This window comes from Liolophura sinensis, chromosome 7 (genome assembly GCF_032854445.1).
Source record: "Liolophura sinensis isolate JHLJ2023 chromosome 7, CUHK_Ljap_v2, whole genome shotgun sequence".
NCBI lineage: Eukaryota > Metazoa > Mollusca > Polyplacophora > Chitonida > Chitonidae > Liolophura > Liolophura sinensis.
Genome location: NC_088301.1, coordinates 47,112,425 through 47,132,838, shown reverse-complemented (window position 1 = coordinate 47,132,838; position 20,414 = coordinate 47,112,425). Strand labels below are relative to the sequence as shown.

Here is a 20,414-nt window from a genome sequence, read left to right as displayed (position 1 = left end):
TTAGTTTAATATGAATTTCATTTGTCCATGTTAATAGCACAGGAATTCTGTAATTTCTGTTTGTTCATTATGGTATTAAAAAGATAGCAAGCACGTAAACTGTAAATGATTTTCAATTTCACTTTCTCTTTAATACCAGATATAAACCAAAGAGAAACTACAGCTATATAGCAAAGAAAACAAATTTTCAAATGCTTTGTTGAAATACCATTTTATATACCACTGCATAACATTATCTCTTACACGATCGGAAATAATTACCAATTTGTTATTCACTGGGGGGAGGGGGCGTGGTAATAGTTTATACTGTGAATAAATACGTTGAGTTGAATTAAAATACATTTATGTTCAAAAGACAACATTTTTATGCACAAGTGAACAAAATGTAATCTCAGCATCAACTGTATGGTACAACAAGAACCAAAGCATAGCATATAGCACAGCCTCATGAACTGTACACGTGTGTCGTGCAATCAGGCAAGTTATGCTGACCAAATGTGCACTGCAATACAAAAAGTGCAACAATTATCTTGTATTTTTAAATGATTCTGGCCAATTAGACTTTATCAAATGTACCAAACATTACAATTTTTTGACAAAAATAGATATATATGCATATATGTATAAACAGAAAACATTTAAAACAATGATGTAGGTTTAGCTTAATTCATATCAGATAGTACTTTTAATTATGGAATTACCAATAAAGAATATAATATCGCAGAGAAAAGAAGTTAAATAATTTTAAGTGGTTTATCAATGGGTTTAATACATCCAATGAAGAAACATCTTTCATTTGAGCACTGTAGCAACTTCCTTCTTTCAATCAGTTGGTGTCAGCCTGAAAAAATTATTAAAACACAACAGGATCATGTGCAATCACTGTCAAGCACATCTTGCCAGCAATTTTGTTACTTCGTTGTTCCTTGGCTCAAGACTCAGTCTGATGATGAACTCCCCTCAACTCTCTTGGGCATTCTCTTTCATGTGATCATCACAAGTATCTGTCCTTTCCTAAATCCATATTGGTGAAACTTAAAAGACTCTCCTTCATATATTCCACCCCCATGAACACTTGTCTTTTGTGTGATGTCAGTTCAACTCAGCATCCAGACTTTGCAGGTTACATTTCACTTCTTGTATCGTCAACAATTAATGGCTCTCTGTCATTCACTCAACAAAGCAGATGCAAAACGAAGGAGGATTTGTTGTATGAGTCAACCGCACACCATGAGTGGCTCTGTCTTGAAAACAATACCTGGCAATTGTGTCCACCAAGCAGGTAGGATGCAGCAGGAATAATTTGAGGTGGTAATTTATAAATGATTGACATTTTTCTGCCGCAACGTTTAACCCACAAAAGACCCACGAATAATTAGACAGTCGTTTGTGATAATGATGTTGAGGCCATCCAAAGAAGCACTATGCTACCCCAGTCATTTCCATTCATCAATGTTCACTCCATATAATTTACTTCTTCCTCATGCTGTTTTCTCAGTGTGTTGGGCTAAAGCCCTGCCCTTCTTCTGGAATAATAGCCTAGACAGGCACATATTCCTAAAATTCCAATAACGAGCCCTAAGACAAGTGCTATGGCATCCCCTGCGTCAAATGCCTCGACGCCTGGAACCAAAAAAGCCAAAATTGCCAGCACAAGCACTTCCAAACACATACCCGCCGCCATCTTGAATGAGGTGGTTTCCACGTGATATGTCATATGACTATCCAAGGGCCAAGATAAGTTTATCTCCCCTTCCACAGGTCATCTGACATTCATTCCTAATGTAAACACAGCTCACGTGCATGGGTTTCTTGAGAAAAGATGTTTCATTTCATGAAATATGCGTGTATCTGTACGTATATCATATATAGACAATAAAACTGTTACACATCAGAAAATGCAGACATATTTCCCAATGATCAAAACTAGCTCCCATTCACCTCTATGTATTTATATCCCGGTACATTTATGTCGTGCTCAGTCGGTTAGCGCGCTAGCGCAGCGCAATGACCCAGAAGCCTCTCACCAATGCGGTCGCTGTGAGTTCAAGACCAGCTCATGCTGCCATCCTCTCCGGCTGTACGTGGGAAGGTTTGTTAGCAACCTGCGGATGGTCGTGGGTTTCCTCCGGGCTCTGCCCGGTTTCCACCCACCATAATGCTGGCCGCCGTTGTATAAGTGAAATATTCTTGAGTACGGCGTAAAACACCAATCAAAAAAAAAAAAAAAAAAAACATTATGTCGTGTTCAGCCGTTTCCAGACAACACAACTTCGGGATATAAGACGTATAAGGCAAATTAGTACGAAGTACATATATCCAATTATTTTATTATTACTCTTTCTTTATTATTATTTTTGTATAAACATGTATCTAAGATACTTATATTTTTACACAGGTGTAGTTAATTAACATTTGTAATTTAATCACATATCTTTACTCGTAAACGGATAAATTATTTGTTTGTTTTTTGTATTTTTCTTGTGTTTTTTTTTTGTGCGTGTGTGTATTGTCACACAGCGAACCTGCCATGTCAAAGCATGATGTCGGCGTAATATAAATGGATTTGACAGATTGTAGGCAAATACTCAGAAGACTGCTCGCTGTGTCATCTTATTTAAATTACAACGCAGAGCATGCTGTTCTTGCGTTGGCAAAACATGACCTGCAGCATAAGTATGGACGAGTTCAAATTTAGCAACGATCCAAACACCTTGCAGCCGATGTATGGTCACGTGACTCGACCAGCTGGAAATGGCGGCGTCAAGTGCTGTTGACATTTTGAAGGATGAAAACAACAGGGCAAACCCGGAGAGTCCACAACTTCCACGAGCAGCGCTTTCCGAAATCAAATCTTCAGAGCAAACTGGCGTCCCACTGAACACTCCATGGACTTTTTGGCTCGATAAGTACGTTTTCAAAGTGGGTGCAAAATTAAGAGTCCACCTAAATGTTCGATAATGCCACCGCAACAACAACAACAAACCACATTATATGTGCGAAAGATTAGGACAAGTTGCAGGCACTGCCATTTGATTCGTGCAGAATGCTGAAGACAGTTACCAGGAAGTCCTAGAGTTGCAAGAACTATAAATCGCAGAATGTGGCCAAATCTCGTCGTAAAGTTTGGTATGATACCCTGATATTAATAGCATTGGAGAACTAGAAGTAGGTTACCTCAGTTCAAGGTTTCAGATGATGCAGCTACATCTTAATTATGTAGCAATAACGCCAATTGCTCCAAAATAACATCAGGCTGGAAAGTTAGACCATCGTGAGTTAACTGACATTACTCCAATCTGATCTGTCCACACATACTATATGTCACATGTTATACAGTGTGTATTGAGAGTACAACTAGGTAGATAAGGGGTGCTGTGATCAACTGCAAAGCATTAATGGCTTCTTTCAAATGGAATTTGAGTGGTGGTATTTATTTTATGTGGACCAAAGTAATTTTCTGCTTATTCCATCATTTTAATGATGATGGGTAATTGTGTGATATGCTTGTGTGAAACTTTGCATTGCATATAAGCATTGAAATCAAAATGAATATTTTGGCATGTACATGTACAATCTCACTGCTACAGCTTGCTAGTTACTACAAGGGATACAGAATCGTTTGTTATTGGCTGTTGTGAGAGATAGGCAAATTAAGGCTATGCTTAGACTAAGCTAAATTTTAAGTATGGCATATTTGTTCAAGTGTGACCAAAGTTCAGGGTTTAAACCAAGAAACCCTATCCCTGCTGTCAGTCAATGAGAATTGATTCCGATAAAGGAAAGTCTCACCACTGTTGTTAAATAGTGGTTGGTATGCCTTGAAATTTCAGCTTTTTTTTCACTCAGTAGTCAGTAATCCAGATTCAGAAGTTAAAGCAATAGGATTTACAAACTGACATGCAGTACAGTGTAACCTATTCAGTACAGTTAAAATGATAGTTTGGAGTCACACACAAGAATATGCAGTAAGTCCTACAGTTAAACCCTGTTATATCAGTTGCCAGTTGCAATTTGTTGTACAATGCAGAAAAAGAATCCTGCATTTCATTTTTCTTGTATGATGGCCCTTTGTGCAATTCAGGTCTAGGAGGATTGTTGTGTCAAATTTGTGTTGTTAAGAAGTGTTCAGTTAGTACACATGTTTCGCTGTCTTATGTGGTGTCATTCCTTATTTTATTGCAACTTCATTGAAACATAACGTGTCAGAAAAATGACATCAAAGACTCAAATTGACATCATTTCCAGATACAGAGGGAAGCTCACTAATAACAGATTACTATTTTAGACAGTACATGTAGCAGTTATGCCATGCTTACCGCACTCTTTTGTTGTGTATTCAGGTGCGGGAAAACCTTTATCATGTGCATGAGTTTGGTAATGTTTATGCACATGGTAAAAGAGGTTAGTGTCGTTAACTAACCTCATAGAGATATTACTTGACAATTGACATAAGACTGGGATATTTATTTTTCTTTCTAGGTCAGTGCCAGGAACTTCAGTAGCAGAGTATGAAAAGTCCTTGCGGAAACTGTACACTGTAACAACTGTCCAGGTAACTTTATTGGATAATTGTATATTCCAGTATCCTTCAGCCAATGTCACATGCACATGTATCTGCTAATTAGGTTATCTTCATTTGTTCAGTTGTGAAAACAAAAAGGTCACATCGCTGAAGTGATTTGCCCATACATCAGTCTTCTGTGCAACATTGATTGGCCTTTTAAAGGTTACTCAGTGGCAGGATTGGGTGAGGCATCATATGAGGGTTACTGACACCTTATATTGTTGTATCCTGTCTCTGAGTAACGATGTAGCTAATACCATTCAGCTTCTCGTCACAACAGCAATGTCAGTACTATTTTGACTACTGTTTCAGAAAGGCAGAAATTGTATGGTGGTTGACTTATCAGTCAGTACCCTCTGCACCAATTCAAACACAGCTAGATTGCTTCGTGCATACAGAAGTGTCAGTATAGACATATGAATAGACTCATAGGAATCCTCAATTCTTATAAGTTTTGGGATATGTAAGTTGGGAAGCCTCACCCAGTCAAGACTGTGGCCAGTTGAAATACTCGATCAATTTATATGTGGTATTTTTGCGACAATAAAATGTCTTCAGAGGCAGAAATTGGATATTCTGTTCTGAAGATCAAATTAGCAGTACTGTATATTCCTTTGACTTTAATGTCTGAAGGGTTCAAGTTGAATATTTCTCAGCAATACCTTTGCAGAAAGAGTCCAGCTTTATTGTATGCATTGCTTACTTTGTTCTGAATTACACATTACCCAAGTGAAAAGTTTTACATGATGTTTCATATGCAACGATGTTATAGTTATATAGTGTTATTGTTTGCTCCAAATGTATTGTTTTGTGCATTTTTTACATGTAATTTTCGAGCACATTAATTAATTCATTTTCAGAGTTTTTGGAGTGTGTACAACAATATACCCTCTGTCACAAAGTTGTGTAGTCGTTACAGTTATCATTTGATGCGTCATTCAAGGAAGCCAGTTTGGTAAGCATAGGTTAAACTTGAATAATTAAATTTCCTTTGTGTTCAAGTGATAGTGAGCTTTCTGATCGGTCATTTTTTTGTGTTCATACCTCGATGCACCTTAAAAATATTTAGGCTTTGTCCCCTCCGGACTCCTTTTACTAAAAATAAGCATGACCATGTCCTCATAAAACATGCATTTCCCATCTGCAATAGACAGATGTTCAACACAAAGTAATTTTCACACCACCCACAGTCTTCATCCTACATAAATATTTGCGCAAATAAATTGACGACCATAAGTGGAACACTCTTGGAATATCCAAAATATTGAAACAAACAAATACTTATACTTCAGTTGAACGACAACATCCTGGAAAAACTTCCACTGTCATAAATGTTGAACAAATGCTTGTCTGATTACTGATATCACGTAACATTACTAAAAATGTCAGGTTAGTCCTAACAAGACATCACAGAAGTGAATATAATCATTTAATGTCAGAGCTGGATTGTCTTGTGTTACGATCACAAATGAATTATTGCAATTTTGTAAATATCAGTTCCTACCTGGCTGCAAGCAATACAGTTACTGTGGTTCAAAGATTTAAGGTTTGCTATGACCTCTCCATCCATTTTGAATGTCTTGGCCCTTGCAGGATCAGCCACAGATTTTCGAGCTAAGCCTATATGCATTCAAACAAGGCGTTACATGGGTCTACAGTAGAGACAACAGAATGCTTATAAGTTGCCACAAATCAGGAGGTCAACCTGTTCATTGCTCAGCCAAGTGAGAATCACACCCTTTCACATCTGCTCATCTTCGCTCCTCATGTCACTCCAAACACTGTTGTCATCTTCTATTCAAAACATGAATTGTGCCTCTCCACTATCAGATAGCTGCACAGCAAGTAAATTCCAGTAGTTCTGCATCAACTTGACTTATCTTTCACTCATCTTTCACCATCTGTATGTTTTAATCTTCACTATAACTCAGGCAGTCGGTCAAGCTTCAGCATGAGCCCAATAAAACTTCCAGTTGGGGACTGACTGTTTGTGATGTCATGCAAGAACATTGTAGCGTTTCATTTGTTCATACGTTTCGTTGGTAAAATTGTATTCTTGCGCCTCCTTTGGACGAAAACACTTATGACAGATAGTCACTTGTACATCATGTTATCAGATCAAATATTTTCCATTTTTGATTTAATTTAATTATAAAGATTGACTAACTTTTTTTCATTTCATCGAGGTATGAACTAAAAAACTGCTGTGCAAACTTTTGTATGGACCACTTTGCCGATTTATACTGTTTGCATAGCTTTTTTTTTGTTCATACCCCAATGAACTGAAAAAAAGGTACAGTCAATCCATTAAACATGTATGATGAGAACTATAATAATAGCAGCAATTATCGTACATGTAATTACCAAAATGTGAATATAGCCAATGAATTGGCCTTTGTAATTTGTGTTTCAGATGTTTCTTCATATGCATATGATATTTGTGAAATTACCCATTCAAGAAAATATACATGTATACCTCTTAAACTGTTTATATGTTCATTAGGGAAGAAGAATACAACTGCAAAGGAGGCAATTGGCGAATGAAATGTCATAAATTTGACACAGTGAGTCCTTTTTTATTGATACAGATGCATGCTGATTGAATGTGCAGGTCTAAGGTATGAAAATGTCTAGTTCTACTCTTGATTATATAGACCTTACCTGCATGGCAGTGGGCTTACATCAGCATATTTTTCATTTATTATGTCCTATCAGATCTCTACCATAGATGTTTTCCAACAATGAATTAGTAAACCTTCATAGAAGTTAACCACTTATCCAGTAAACAAATCTTTGAATTTTGAATTTTTCCTCTACATGTACAGGTTGTAATTCATATTGCAGAGAAAATAACAACTCAAAGGTTCTGTTCATAGTGAAGAAACTTCATGTTTTAAGAAAAATGTACAAATAGGCCTGCTTGTTTATATAAACTGTCTTTTAATTTAACTTTTATACTGAAAAGCTATACTTTTCAAATGGTGTAATGCTTGTATTGGTTTATGAAATGTTATTTTTTAGGAACATGTCTGGAAAGAATTACTGCTAGCTGCAATAGGTGAACAGTTTTCAGACTGTATGGCAGAAGGTATGTTTCTGTTGTCATTTTATATCCAGAATTACTACACCAAAGTGAAACTTCATTCATGACTTATGGATGAACTGGTGAATGCTTCAGGTGTAATGGCAGGTCATCAAAAATGACATACGACCTAACGTCTCTGTGCTGTTCAAGGTCAGAGTTATTTATTTCATTGAAGTTATTCAATGTAATCAAGAATATTTCTGTTGATGCTAACAGAGGCCAGCATTATTGTAGCAAGAAACTGGGAAGAGCCCCGGGGGAACCTGCAACCATCCATAGGTCCATAGGAAGACTTTCTTATTTACCACAATGTAGCTGAAATGTTGCTGATGTGGTTTTTAGCCATAATCATTCATTCATTTCTTCATTTACAACCAGGGATGAAGCCAGCATGGGATTGGTATAAAGCTAATGGCATATTTTCAATTTAACTTCACATACAGATCCTCTGGAAGGCATCCTCTCTAAAACTGCCGGGAAATAGTCTATCTAATCGTGAGTGTTGTGATGAGACTTCAGCTTCATGCTTAACCAAAGGCACTGTGATTTCCATTGTTATAATGTAGTGTCTACAAAGACATTACTGGTACACGTGTAAAAGAAGTAACTTAGCTTCAGATTTACTTGTGAATGCATGTTTTATTTCAGGAGACGAAATTGGAGGGTTATCTGTGAGTATTCGTGACCGAGACGACATCATACAAATATGGAACAGTCGGGCTGATCTCGAATCTGAATCCACAGTTCTACAGAAAGTCAAAGAGCTATTGCCTAGGGTTACATTTCCTGCTCAGTTTTACAAAGGTGATGAAGCATTAATGTTACAGACATGTCTTCATAGCGTATACGCAAATTTTGAATTGCATCTTTTTCTGGAAGCTCTATCAATAGCTTATGTAATTAGAAATTATCTTGTAACTGTAACAACTGAAAATGCAATATTTAGTACCAGGTGAGTTATATTTTCAGTAGACTGGTCTCAGTGAGCAGCTTAAACTACAACACCTTGAAGAGAAAATGTTCGTTTCAGAATTACTAGTTTTAAGATAACAAGTAAATGTTATCTTTGAATGCTGACTGGTGGAACAGGCATTAAGATAATTTCATCTGATCATCTGTAACTAAGATAATATGTCCAGTATGGGCTAAGCTAATCAGTCAATGTGGCTGTGAAATAATGAATGTCAGCCATTGGCAATTTCGTCCCACTGTGATGTTATCAGTTTCTCTTTCCCATGCATTAATGACATTATGGGAAAATCTTAAATTTTGATGTTTCTCATATATTTTTTGAAGTAATAGATGCTTTTTTCATCAAAAGTTTAGTATTTCATACTGTATCAGTAGGTGTTTTTATCCTTTTCATTTTTTTTAAAATAAAGATTAGTTCTTGTTCTTCTGTGTGGTAGTTCATTCACGAACTGAAGCACTGATTCTTGGCCTTTAATTTTCAGCCTTCCAAACACACCAAGCTTTTGAGAGAAAATGACTGTGAGATATTGTTGGAATATTGTGATTAGATGACCAGTAACAATCCACTGCAGCCAACCACAACAATTGGGAACAGGGTGGAGCTCACTGCAGGATGGTCTTATGATGAACCTCATTGTAGGTGGTTAGGCTCAGTTTCTGTTTGTCTGAAATCCCATCTAATTGTTCAAATTGCCAAAGATAATTTTTATACTTTAAATGTGCTGATAAGAAATATTTTGTATTTAATGCTGGGTGCTTACTTACAGAGAAACTTCTAGATACTTTTTTTTTTTTTTACTATTTAAAGAACAATTATTTGCTTTTTTTTGCAAATGTTAAATTGCACTCTGTAAAATGTTACTCAGCTTATTGTTATAGGGATTTTTTGGATGGTTTGACTTTTATAGAAGCCATCATGTTACCATAGTCTGGAATTGAACATACATATCTACTGGTCAAAAGAAATGTGATGTGAGCTACTTTGTAAAAGTATTTATGTAAGTGTTGTGTGGTGACCTATCAGAAAATGATGTTCATTCACAGTTGGTGAATGTCTTAACAGCGAATTGTTCCAGTGGTTAGTTACGTACATGGGCTGTGTGAGCGGTGATGTCACACAAGAGTGCTGTCCCTTAGTGCTGTGATTTTGCCATGTGACAGGGCATCAGTACAACTTTTCTTTCCTTAACCAGGAAAATTTACAGCAAAAGGTTTTTCCTTTTTTACCTCTCAGCCAGAATTGGCCTAGGGGTATTTTTGGGTATAGCCAGCTTTTTGGGTACACAATAACTCTTGAAGTCAAGTTTTCCACACATATATATGTATCATGGATCAGTTTCATAAGGGCATGTGTCATGTGTTCATGTAACTTCCTTGGTGACATAATGCATATAGTACTGATTGCCATGGAAGATAGGCTCTCGTAACATTGCATGCACTTTGTGAAATGTGTTCCATATATTTAGTACATTTAGTTCTTTGAAAATACAGTATCTTTTGAACTATAATATAAAGGTACATGTACACCAAAGCTAAACTTTTGTTTGTCAGCATATGGTATTGACTCCTGTATAACTACACTTTCAACACAGTTGATAATGTTGCCCACCTGTGCTTTTGTCTGAGGGATGTTAAGTGCTAAGCTTGGTACATTACATTTTTTTTATTAACAGCCCAAGAAAATTCAGTTAAGTGTCATTGTTTCTTGATAATTTTTGTCAGTGTATTCCAGCCAATCTTATGCTTAAAAATAGAATTGGCTCTTAATATTCCATATAGTAGCAAAGCTTCATAATGTCACAATGGTGTCTTAACATTAAGACTGGACAAAGAGGTTTCTTTCAAAGCACGTGGGGTGATGCCAGTAGTGGTTTGGCAAGTGCAAACAACTGTGGGTGACCAGGTGTCACTTTCTGATGTAAGTCAGTGCCTGATCTAGGCTCATTTTAATACCCATAATCCATCCATAGGGATTGGGCGTCACTGGTTTACGAGCTCTAAAAAAAGGTTTTTCAATTGTTCCAAATAATTGTTTTGTTTTGTTTGAAATTGTTCTCAAAAGGCTATTAGAGTCTATTTTTGTAACAATATTGTTTTAAATTGTCTCTTACTGGGTGGAGAATTACTCCTTGTTCAAATCAATTGCATTTCCAGGTTGATAAATTGTGTCTCAATACTATACTTAAATAAATTCTACTACCATAAATGACCTAAGTTTCACACAAAAGGGGAAATTTTAGAGGCAAATGTCAATACAACACCTTCAGGCAAGATGTGGAATGTGGTCATAACTTACAGTAGCTATTTAATACATTACTTCTAAGTCATTTGCACATTTTATGTTCTAATTGCACCTGTAAACGGTCCTGGCGACTGTCTACTGCGATCTTATGACCCAAGAGTTTCTGGGGCCAGGGTTTTCCCTGGACCCTCAACTCCCCTTTCTAAAATCTTGGCGACACCTGTGAGGGTATGCTTATATTTTTATCAAGATGTAATTAAACATTGAGATTGCAGGTCAGTATCATTGATAATTACAGATGAGTGCAGTTCTGTGGTGTTCATGTATATTTCATTCTTCCAGGGCTTTACTTTTGACGCAAACCCAGAAATCAGATTCTTCCCATGGCCGTCATAAACCAAAACTACAGGATTCAGCTTGGAATCTCAAATATAATGTCACATTAAAATTAATATTCTTATTACAATAGAATATATATTGTTTCAGATCATTAAAAATATGAACATGGAATCAAAAAAATCTGTTTATTTTTATGTGCATTGCAATTTACATTTACTTGAAACAATTTTTTGTGTCCTAGGTTTGGGTGGATTCTAGCAAACAGATCTAAATCTATTGAGATTCATTTAAAACTTGATAAAATAAAAGCCCTACATTCTCAAAGGAAATATGCAAAATATCCTTTTCAGTGTGCAGTTTCACATTTACATTAGTTGATTAGATATCTTTTTGTTTCTGAATACATATAGAAAAATATCAGGTCAGTTTTACCAAAAGGGAACATACATGTACAAATGGTTATCTAAGCTGGGATAGTCACGTTGAAATATTCAGTTTTAATGGTGCTGAAATTCTCCTTTTTTTTTCCTTTTCAGCTATTTCAAAATTACCAAGGCTGTGCAGTTAGATTAAAATCATGCTTGATCTTACAAGCCAACTAAGTTAAGGCACCTTCCTAATAACAGTTCATGTACATACAACTTTTTAAATTAGTGTGAATTGGTGCAGAATTTGAGTGAGTATGAATTTTTTTGTAGCTAGTAATGACAAATGTACACGTAAGTAATAGGCCTACTGAAAACAGCCTCCAATAACCGTTTAATTAAAGAATAGATTTTAAATGATGTTCTTGAATGGCTGAAACTTACATTCATGTACCTGCATGAAATTGATCTTTCAGAATCTTGGAGTTAGGGAAATCCAAAAATGTTGATGTTGAATGTGCTTGATTGTAAGGTATGGCCTGAGTCGTTCAAGTAAAGGTTTTATTATGAACCGAGAGTAGTGTAGTTGTACTGAAAGAAGTTCAGGATAAAACAAAGTCTTACACAGATTATTATTTATTATTTTCTCATAAGGGCGGGGTCAAAAATATACCTGCTGATCTCAATATAGCATTTAAGAATACCACATACCTATTGATCAAATGTGTCACAGTGGATAGGTTGACATTCCAAACAGGAAATATCCCATGGATGGTCTCTGGAAGTCTCTGAAGGAACAACATGATTTATCATGATGTATGTCTTGTTTTATACCTGCTCTTCCTGGAGTCAAAAATTTGTAAAAGTTTTGTGTGAATGCAAAAATGTTTCTTTAGCAATGGTATGTTCACAACTTAAAGGAGATTTTATCAATATTAGTGAGAATTTTATAAGAAACACAAACCTTGAATGACTGTTATTGATGACATCTGTTGGGGTTGCATCACTTCATCTTATTTTCTTAAGAGTTCCTTTCCAAGTCTGCAAAAATAACATACAAAAATCTCTTTCTCCAAATTTTATTTCTTAAAATACTGTACTTTAAGTTTCATTCCACGTTTGGTTTTCATACTCAAACATCACACTGTTAATATAATGGTAGCCTATAAATGTATGTCAACATGTAAATGTGTTAAAAGCAAGGAAGATATTTCTAACAAGTATGTAGGCCTACATGTATATTGCTGGAAGCATAAGTAATTTGTGCCAAACCTTCCCCATGTAAATCTTGGTTGCTAAGGCAACACCTGAGTGAGAGGAACGTGTGAACACTGATTATCGCTAAATTACATGGTGTGATTTTGTGAACTCCGTTTTTAGGACATTTTACCTGATTGTGATTTTTTTTTATGGTCAACAAATTTAGGTTTCCGATAATCTTTTGTTGTTACTTCATTTCAAGTTAGAATTGTGTATTTCACTGGAAGTGTAGTATGTACAAAATACACTTTCAGAGGCACATAAAGGCATTAAAACGACACTTTTAATGCCAACATTTAAGTTAATTCAATAAGAATTAAATCAAACCTCACAAAATATTCTAAAGTGGCCCTATAAGGTGGATTAATCAAGCAAGCAAGATGTGTTGATTGAAATATGTTGAACTTTAGGTGAAACATAATGAATTATTTTTGAGATTGTTTTTATGATGAGTATTGTTGAATTTGTTGTTTTCTTTAACGTAGTTTATTAGTTTGGTAGAAATTTATTGTTTCACACTTATTATTACTTTGTAGATGTTTATTAAGCATCATAGTTTAGTTTCAGTGTTTAATGGAAGACAGTCATTATGTGGGGTGTTGGGCTATTAAAAAAATTTCTTAAGCCCATTGTCTAATATAGCATACACTGTCAACAGGAAACTATAAATCAGTTGCTGAGAACAATTTGTCTAGATTGAAAATAAAATTATTCTGAAGAAAGTAGTTCACAGAGGTCCTCCTTATTTATAGAGAGCTGGATTAAAATGATTTCTGATGAACTCTCAGATACTACATGCATATTTCATTAGACAAGAAATAGTAAAATATGGCCCCAGAAACTCACCTATCTTCTGAATGGAGGATGTCTTACGCTTTTATTGTAAAGTGTGTGTGTGTGTTGGAGGGGTGGGGGGGGGGGGGGGGTGAGATGGTGCAGAAAAACATTAAAAATCTGTTACTGGTATTAAAATTATATATTTGAATTACACAATAAAGGTAAAATAAACTAGGCTTAAGATTTACTGTGCAAGTAAGCTGTAGCCCAGTTCAAATAGCCCTTCAAACTTTTTTGTAGTTCTTCAGTAAGAAATGATATGTTTGGAGACTTCAATAACTTTTGTGTTTGAGTTTCATTTACATAGTTATTTATGAGTGCATGACCTGTATTTTGATGCATTAGAGGTATAGTGAAATATGGGACATATGCTTCTTCACTCTGTGGCACAACTGTTTGTGTGTGCAAATACCTGTGTTAATGCTGAATGGAGCTATTGTGCATATTCATTGACAGATCTGAGTCCCTATATAATCCTGTACAATTCTTGTAGAATAATGTTATTGTGATGACAGCAAATTTTATATGAACAGTGCTGTTTGTATATATATATATATATATATATATATTTGCACAAATAATTAATTGCTGCAGCTTCCTTAATTTTCAGGCAATCTTGTATACAACAAAATATGCTGATCAAAATGGCGAACATCTTTTTTTTGTTGTGGTTGTTGTATTTCATCTATAAAAGGGTAAGTTTCTCACTTTCCACATTTAATCTAATGAGTTTTGTGTGCAAATAAATTTTGTCCTGATGTAAGTAAACTTGTTTTTAATATGCATTTGTCTTTTCCAGTGAAACTAAAGCTTTTTGAGTATTTTCTGTTGTTAAGTGTAAAGAAAATCTTTGTAAACACTATCTAGTTATAAGACCTACATGTACTTGCTTGTAATAAATAAGTTTATAAAATTCTTGAGGTTTTACGTAGATAACGTTAAAAAAAATATATTAATGCCTGAGCAATGTTGTCAACTATTGCAGGAAAGAAAACTAGATTCGCACAAAAATGTAGAATTAAAACTTGCACAACTTATGCTATAGTCTCTCACCTTTTCCCTTCTCAAATTATTTGCATTGTTAGCTGCCCTTTTTCTTTTGTCATAAGTATTATTAGTTTGCATTTATCATTAATTCTTCATTTGCGTAAGTATCATTACATAACTTCTGTATAAATTCTCTTCATGTGACATCTTATAAAATACTTTACAGCCAGTTGTGTTTTAATGGCGACAGCTCGATCAACTGGAAAGTTTGTGTATGGTTAAATCTTGGGTAAGGAATCTGGATGTTGATGTAGAAATTTAATTAATTACTTTGAGTTGAGATGGAGAGTAATATTAATATATGATAGGCTGACTCCTGCATGAATGTAATGTCAGCTTTACTATTTTGCGATCTCAATTGTGGGCCTACAATATTTTTTCCATGTTTTGGAAATAAAGTGTGTGCTTTGTTAGGAGGAGTGTTTCACATAATTGATTCATGACAAGTGTTTAATATTATTTTTAAAAACTTCGTTCATCATCACATTTTGTTACGAGTTGAAAAAAAAAGTGGAATTGTTTGCAATGCACTAAAAACACTACTATAATGTTTTAACTTATTTCATAAGTTTATAGGTCAAGCTGAACATGAAAGATTTATACCTCATCTAACAGCATGCAGAACTATTTTTAAATTCAAGCTATCCCATTTTTGTGACCTACATGTATTCGCTTCATCAAATTGAGTGAACACTGTACGAGCTGCTAAATTAATTTTTTGTGTTAAAATATGGTATGATGAGACTGATAAGAGATATTTGGAGCATGTGTACAAATGTAATACACTTTTTTGTATTTCTTTAAAAATTGTTTTATAAATATGTTGATTAAATAGTTTATGCTTATGATTTTGTGTGACGTGTAAATTATATTGTAAATAGGTAATTTATGTATCAACTTATATGTAGTAATGATCTGTACATGTAAGTTTTAGAAAAGATATACCTTTAGAATCTGGCGAAATATTTTGAACATTTGAGCTTTTCTTAAATTTTCATTACAGACAAAATTTTCTATAAATTTTTAAGAATCAATTGTTGCATTGAGTTAAAGACCAACCAGTCTTGTACCAAAAGCAGTTTTGTTTAAACATAATAAAACTGTCGAGATGTGTCCCTTAAGAGAGATTAGATCGTATATATTGTTCCATGTGTTTTTGTTGTTCCATACTTTATATAGCTTTTCTTTCCATCCAAACAATGGTAACTAAATATTAAAATAATTAATACCTGTGGCTTTAAGGAAGGAGAAAATCTACTTTGGTTATGCTCTGAGAATGAAATTCTATATCAATCATTTTTCATTTTTTACTTTTGGGAGGGTGGGGGGATTCACCCATCGAAAAACTGCAAGTGAAAATTGTCCTAAAGTATTGCAAACAGAACTATTGTTACTTGTTTTTCTTTTGCATAGGCTATTTAAATAAAATAAACTACGTACAACCATGTGTTTCTTGTAATTTTTATGTATCTATTGTATTTTATTAACATTTGATCTCATTATTCATGAAGAAAAGTGCAATTTTAGAAAAAGATAAAGGTAGTAAGACTACTTTTAGTGCTGAAACTTATTTCCAATAGGATCACCCTACGTTTCAAACAAACATCAAGAGACATCTCTAAAATATACAGAACTCTCAGAATCAAACAAAATGAATAAATAATAGTCATGGGTGAAATTTTTGGTCCAATGCTTTAATTCTGCAATTTTTCAATGTGCGATCAGATCAGTGAGACCACTAGCCCATAGCTAATGCAGATGTGGACTTTTATGTAACATAAGGCTAGGGAGTAGGAGATGGCTATGTGGTAAGCTGTGTGACTCCAGCCACTCAGAATTAAAATGACATGCAAATTCAGTCTCGAACATCGACAAGGAATTTGCTGTCTTGCTCTTATTGTTGTCACCTTTGGTAACAATATGAGATGGGTTGTTTTGAACAGCCACCAATTCGACCATATATGGCTTGCAGTGCATAAAGTTCGTTTGCACAAACTTTTCAAAGGTCAGTGGTTTTAACCCAGACTCTAGCTTTCCAATACAAAACTGACCACCATGGTATCAGATAAACCTTCTTGAATATGCTACCCATATTAAACAACTATCAAATAAATACCGGTAACTAGATTACAAGGATAAAGTATAAAAACATAAAAATAAAAAAATTTGAACATTTGACTTGTGTAAAAGCAAAACAGATCCATCTGAAATGTATCAAGGATGCCTTTTGCTCTGTAACAATCTTTAATCCTTGGGTAAGCTAAGTCTAAATTTGTGGGTCCTATAATCACTTACCACAGAAAATAGTCATTCATGTAGCCTTCATTAAAACAGCCATGCAGTGGAATGTCCGTCAGCAACCTGTGTATGGTTGTGGGTTCCTCCGGGTTCATTTCACTTATATAAGTGAAATATTCATGAATACAGGTGTGGCATAAAACACCAATCCAATAAATAAAATAAAACAGCTAAAGTAATTATTCCATTTAGTAAATTAAGTATAGACTTGTTTGGACAGCTACATGTACTTATAGTATTACTGGTACTTTACATTATTTTATTACCAATAACCCTAGCTAGCTTTATTTCGTGTGGTAGAGCATAGCAGTATATATATATATATATATACCTCCATGGGTAGGGTAACCAGTGCTGATATTAATAAATATAAATAATAAGAATGAATATACATAGACTAAGACAGAAAGTTTATATATATTCAGAATACAAGGTGCTCCCACTGGCGTTTGAACAGGTAATTAGATTATTATGTAACTCTGACGCCTTTCCCAATGTAAGGATTATTGACTCCATATATTTGCGTATCCTATCACTATGTCATGTAACTAATAATATTGAGTCAATTTAATCATGGGCATAAAAACAGACAAAAACTGATCGTATCGGTAGGCCCACAGCATAAGAAAGATGATTATTTATTTAAGGTATTTATTTATTTATTTTAATATTAAAATCTTTTGGACAATCCCATAATTTTAATAACCTCGACCCCTCCTCCCCTTCATTTATGGTTTATGAACAATCAAGCATCGATATTTTAGGCACTCAGGTGTATGTATGTGTTCACATTTAGGCCTAAATGTACGTAGTGTCCAGCTGTAGGCCCTGTAGGCTCTAACTAACTGAATGACGGAATATGTGTGACATTTACTAAATAACTGCCTACCTTAGTCATATTTTTTTTTTTGTATCTAGAATGGGTGGTAAAAGTGAAATAAACGACCATGATTGCATTGTGTTTTAACAGTATCCACCGTATTGAACTTTGACCTTCGAAACGCCTCTCAATGTAGTCCACTCTCGGTATCTAAGATTTTAGCCTGGACCACTGTAACAACAACGACGCTCGAAAATGGCTGCCGCCCTGAAAGAGGCGGATCATACACAACAGGGTAGTTCCGAGTCGGAGCAGGATTTTGTGGAAAGTGATGCACCTGCACCAGGAGAGGGGGCTAATCGAATGCTCATAGCGGCAGACTCTTATGAAGATTTGTCTCTTCATACATACAACAATATCGAAGTTAAAAAAGGAAGCCGTCGAACTGGGTCCATTGCTGCTATCTCCAGAGAGGGTGCAGTTTCCGAGACGGACAATGATCAAGTGTTAACTGTGGCAGAGACACCGTCAGCAGAGGATGAAGGACATTCTAGTCAAGATGAAATCTTAGTAAGAGCCCTTCGAGAGATTTGCTTTTATACATCCGTTTAACTTCGTTGTTTTTTTTTTTATTTTTATTTTTATTTTGTAACAGACATGCTGCAAAACAAGTGGCGTACCTAAATGTTTGTCAGTTTGACAGATGCATGATATGCACAGAGATTTGAAATAAGGAAACACGTGGGTCGTTTTTACTTTTAATGGTTATAGGAGCGAAAATGCCTAAAACGACCAGTGATAATGAAATAAATAAATCAACAATAATATAATTACATGTAATAGTTTCAAATATTTATTTGAATGATATAGACTGGAAATAATCTGAGTCAATGCCTATCGTTTGATGACTATGTTTGCTTTTAAAAATTTGGACTGGGACTCGCATTGTCATGGCTTGCTCTAGCATAATTCTAGGGCTAGCCTTATACATAATGGTCTAGCCCAACCACTTCACTATGCTTTAACTTGGTGAAATGTGCACTCCAGTAAACTTATGCGCAGAATGTTCCTACATGTCTTCTTAGTAAACCCCACATATTTTTTTCTCGTTAGCCTACCTTGTTAGATGAGAAATCTGAAGATAAACATCAAAACTCCGGCTAGATATTTTCATCCACTGCCATGTTTGGCTTTGCTTTGACATCGGTGCATCTGTCTAGGAAAACATTGAATTCTACCCCTTGGAACAAATATTTCTATTATATGGCACAATTTACAGTGACGGTTTTCTCTGTCTATAATATTTTCCATAGAATTCTGATTGCAGCAGGGCATATGATATGACAATCCAGCTTAGTAGCAATTATAGACATCTGGTGTGGAAGGGTGGGTGAAGAGGTTGTATTCAACGTTTTTCCTAGAGTAGATGTACTGACGTCAAGACATTAAGCCAGAGTTTTGATGTTAATCTTCAAGTTTCTATCTAACAAGGTATGCAAAAGGTCTAACAATATTTGGGTTTTTCTAAGAATACATGTGGGAACATTCCGAGCATAACTTTGATGGAATGCTCCAAATCCTTCAGTGTAATCTCACCATCTTCCAGGTTAAAGCATATTGATATGATAGGGTTAGACTGTTATAAGGCTAGCCCTGGAATTGTGCTAGACTTGTTCCCATTTAAATTCCTGTTGGACACTAAGTGAAGTTGCCGAAAACAGTAATTCAATAATAGCCTCTCAGTCTTTTCCAGTTACTCCTTTACAATGCTTAAGGTGCTCAGCCACCGGACTTAAAATCCTGAGCTGTTGATTAATGACACATTGTCAGCCTCTACCTCTACATGTATTTATATCAACTTTGGAAAACATGGTGAATCAGTTTTAAGCATATTAATTCACAGGTGACTTTTTGAATCCTATCCATGTGTTGGCAGACATGAATCTGAATGAATCTGACATGAAGCTTCATGAATCTGAAGCTGGTTTCTTGAAAATTCAGAACCATATGTTGTTTTTCAGTGATATATTTTAAAATTATCTCATATCTCCTAATACTGGTTATTGTCTGTGTGCAATGGATTAGCCAATAAAGCAGTGTTTCATTATGATTTTGGTTCATCATCTCTTGTCTCGCACATACATGTATTATACCGTTCAAGTGTATGTAATTTATTGTACACAGAGTTGAAATAGAACTCCTTGTCATGTTTTTATTATTATTGGGTGCTTCTGTTTTGCAGGTAAATGGTCAGGATTTGGCTGGCGCATTAGAAAAGTTGAAGGCAGGAGATGTTGATAATGCTTCACAGGTCAGACCAGATCCTGACAGTCCAAGGGAGCTAATTTCAGATGAAGACGACGTTGGGGGCCCACGGTGGAGAGCTCATAGAAAACATGTGTTTATTCTCAGTGAAGCTGGCAAACCAATTTATTCAAGGTGCAAAAATCTAAATTATTACTTAACAAAATCTTAACAGACATTCAAGTGTGTGGGAAACTTGTCTGTATAGTGATCCAGGTAGTCATAAAATTTCAGGCCTTTCAGAAAGTACCCTAAATGACCTAAAATTTACAACAGTG

General features: G+C 35.1%; 2 protein-coding genes across 2 annotated transcripts in view; both read left to right on the top strand.

Annotated features, from left to right (window-relative positions):
- The first annotated feature begins 2,754 nt into the window (after positions 1 to 2,754).
- LOC135470132 (eukaryotic translation initiation factor 4E type 3-like) lies at positions 2,755 to 13,699 on the top strand. The gene is made up of 7 exons (XM_064748895.1): positions 2,755 to 2,909; positions 4,483 to 4,555; positions 5,428 to 5,522; positions 7,071 to 7,131; positions 7,589 to 7,655; positions 8,301 to 8,456; positions 9,107 to 13,699. The coding sequence occupies exons 1-7, from the start codon at positions 2,755 to 2,757 to the stop codon at positions 9,139 to 9,141; spliced, it is 642 nt and encodes a 213-aa protein (XP_064604965.1). The 3' UTR covers positions 9,142 to 13,699.
- A 4,484-nt stretch (positions 13,700 to 18,183) lies between these two features.
- LOC135470404 (vacuolar fusion protein MON1 homolog A-like) overlaps positions 18,184 to 20,414 on the top strand; it is a 9,520-nt gene continuing 7,289 nt past the window's right edge. The window contains 2 exon segments of the mRNA XM_064749326.1: positions 18,184 to 18,402; positions 20,075 to 20,271. Coding sequence (XP_064605396.1) covers positions 18,196 to 18,402; positions 20,075 to 20,271 — 404 coding nt within the window. The 5' untranslated portion in view covers positions 18,184 to 18,195.

Bases quoted from the DNA above. Each gene is read 5' to 3' on its own strand.
- LOC135470132 (XM_064748895.1), top strand. From the start codon at position 2,755: ATGGCGGCGTCAAGTGCTGTTGACATTTTGAAGGATGAAAACAACAGG. The intron at 7,132-7,588 runs GTGAGTCCTTTT...GTTATTTTTTAG, and splicing joins AATGTCATAAATTTGACACA to GAACATGTCTGGAAAGAATT. The intron at 7,656-8,300 runs GTATGTTTCTGT...GTTTTATTTCAG, and splicing joins TTCAGACTGTATGGCAGAAG to GAGACGAAATTGGAGGGTTA.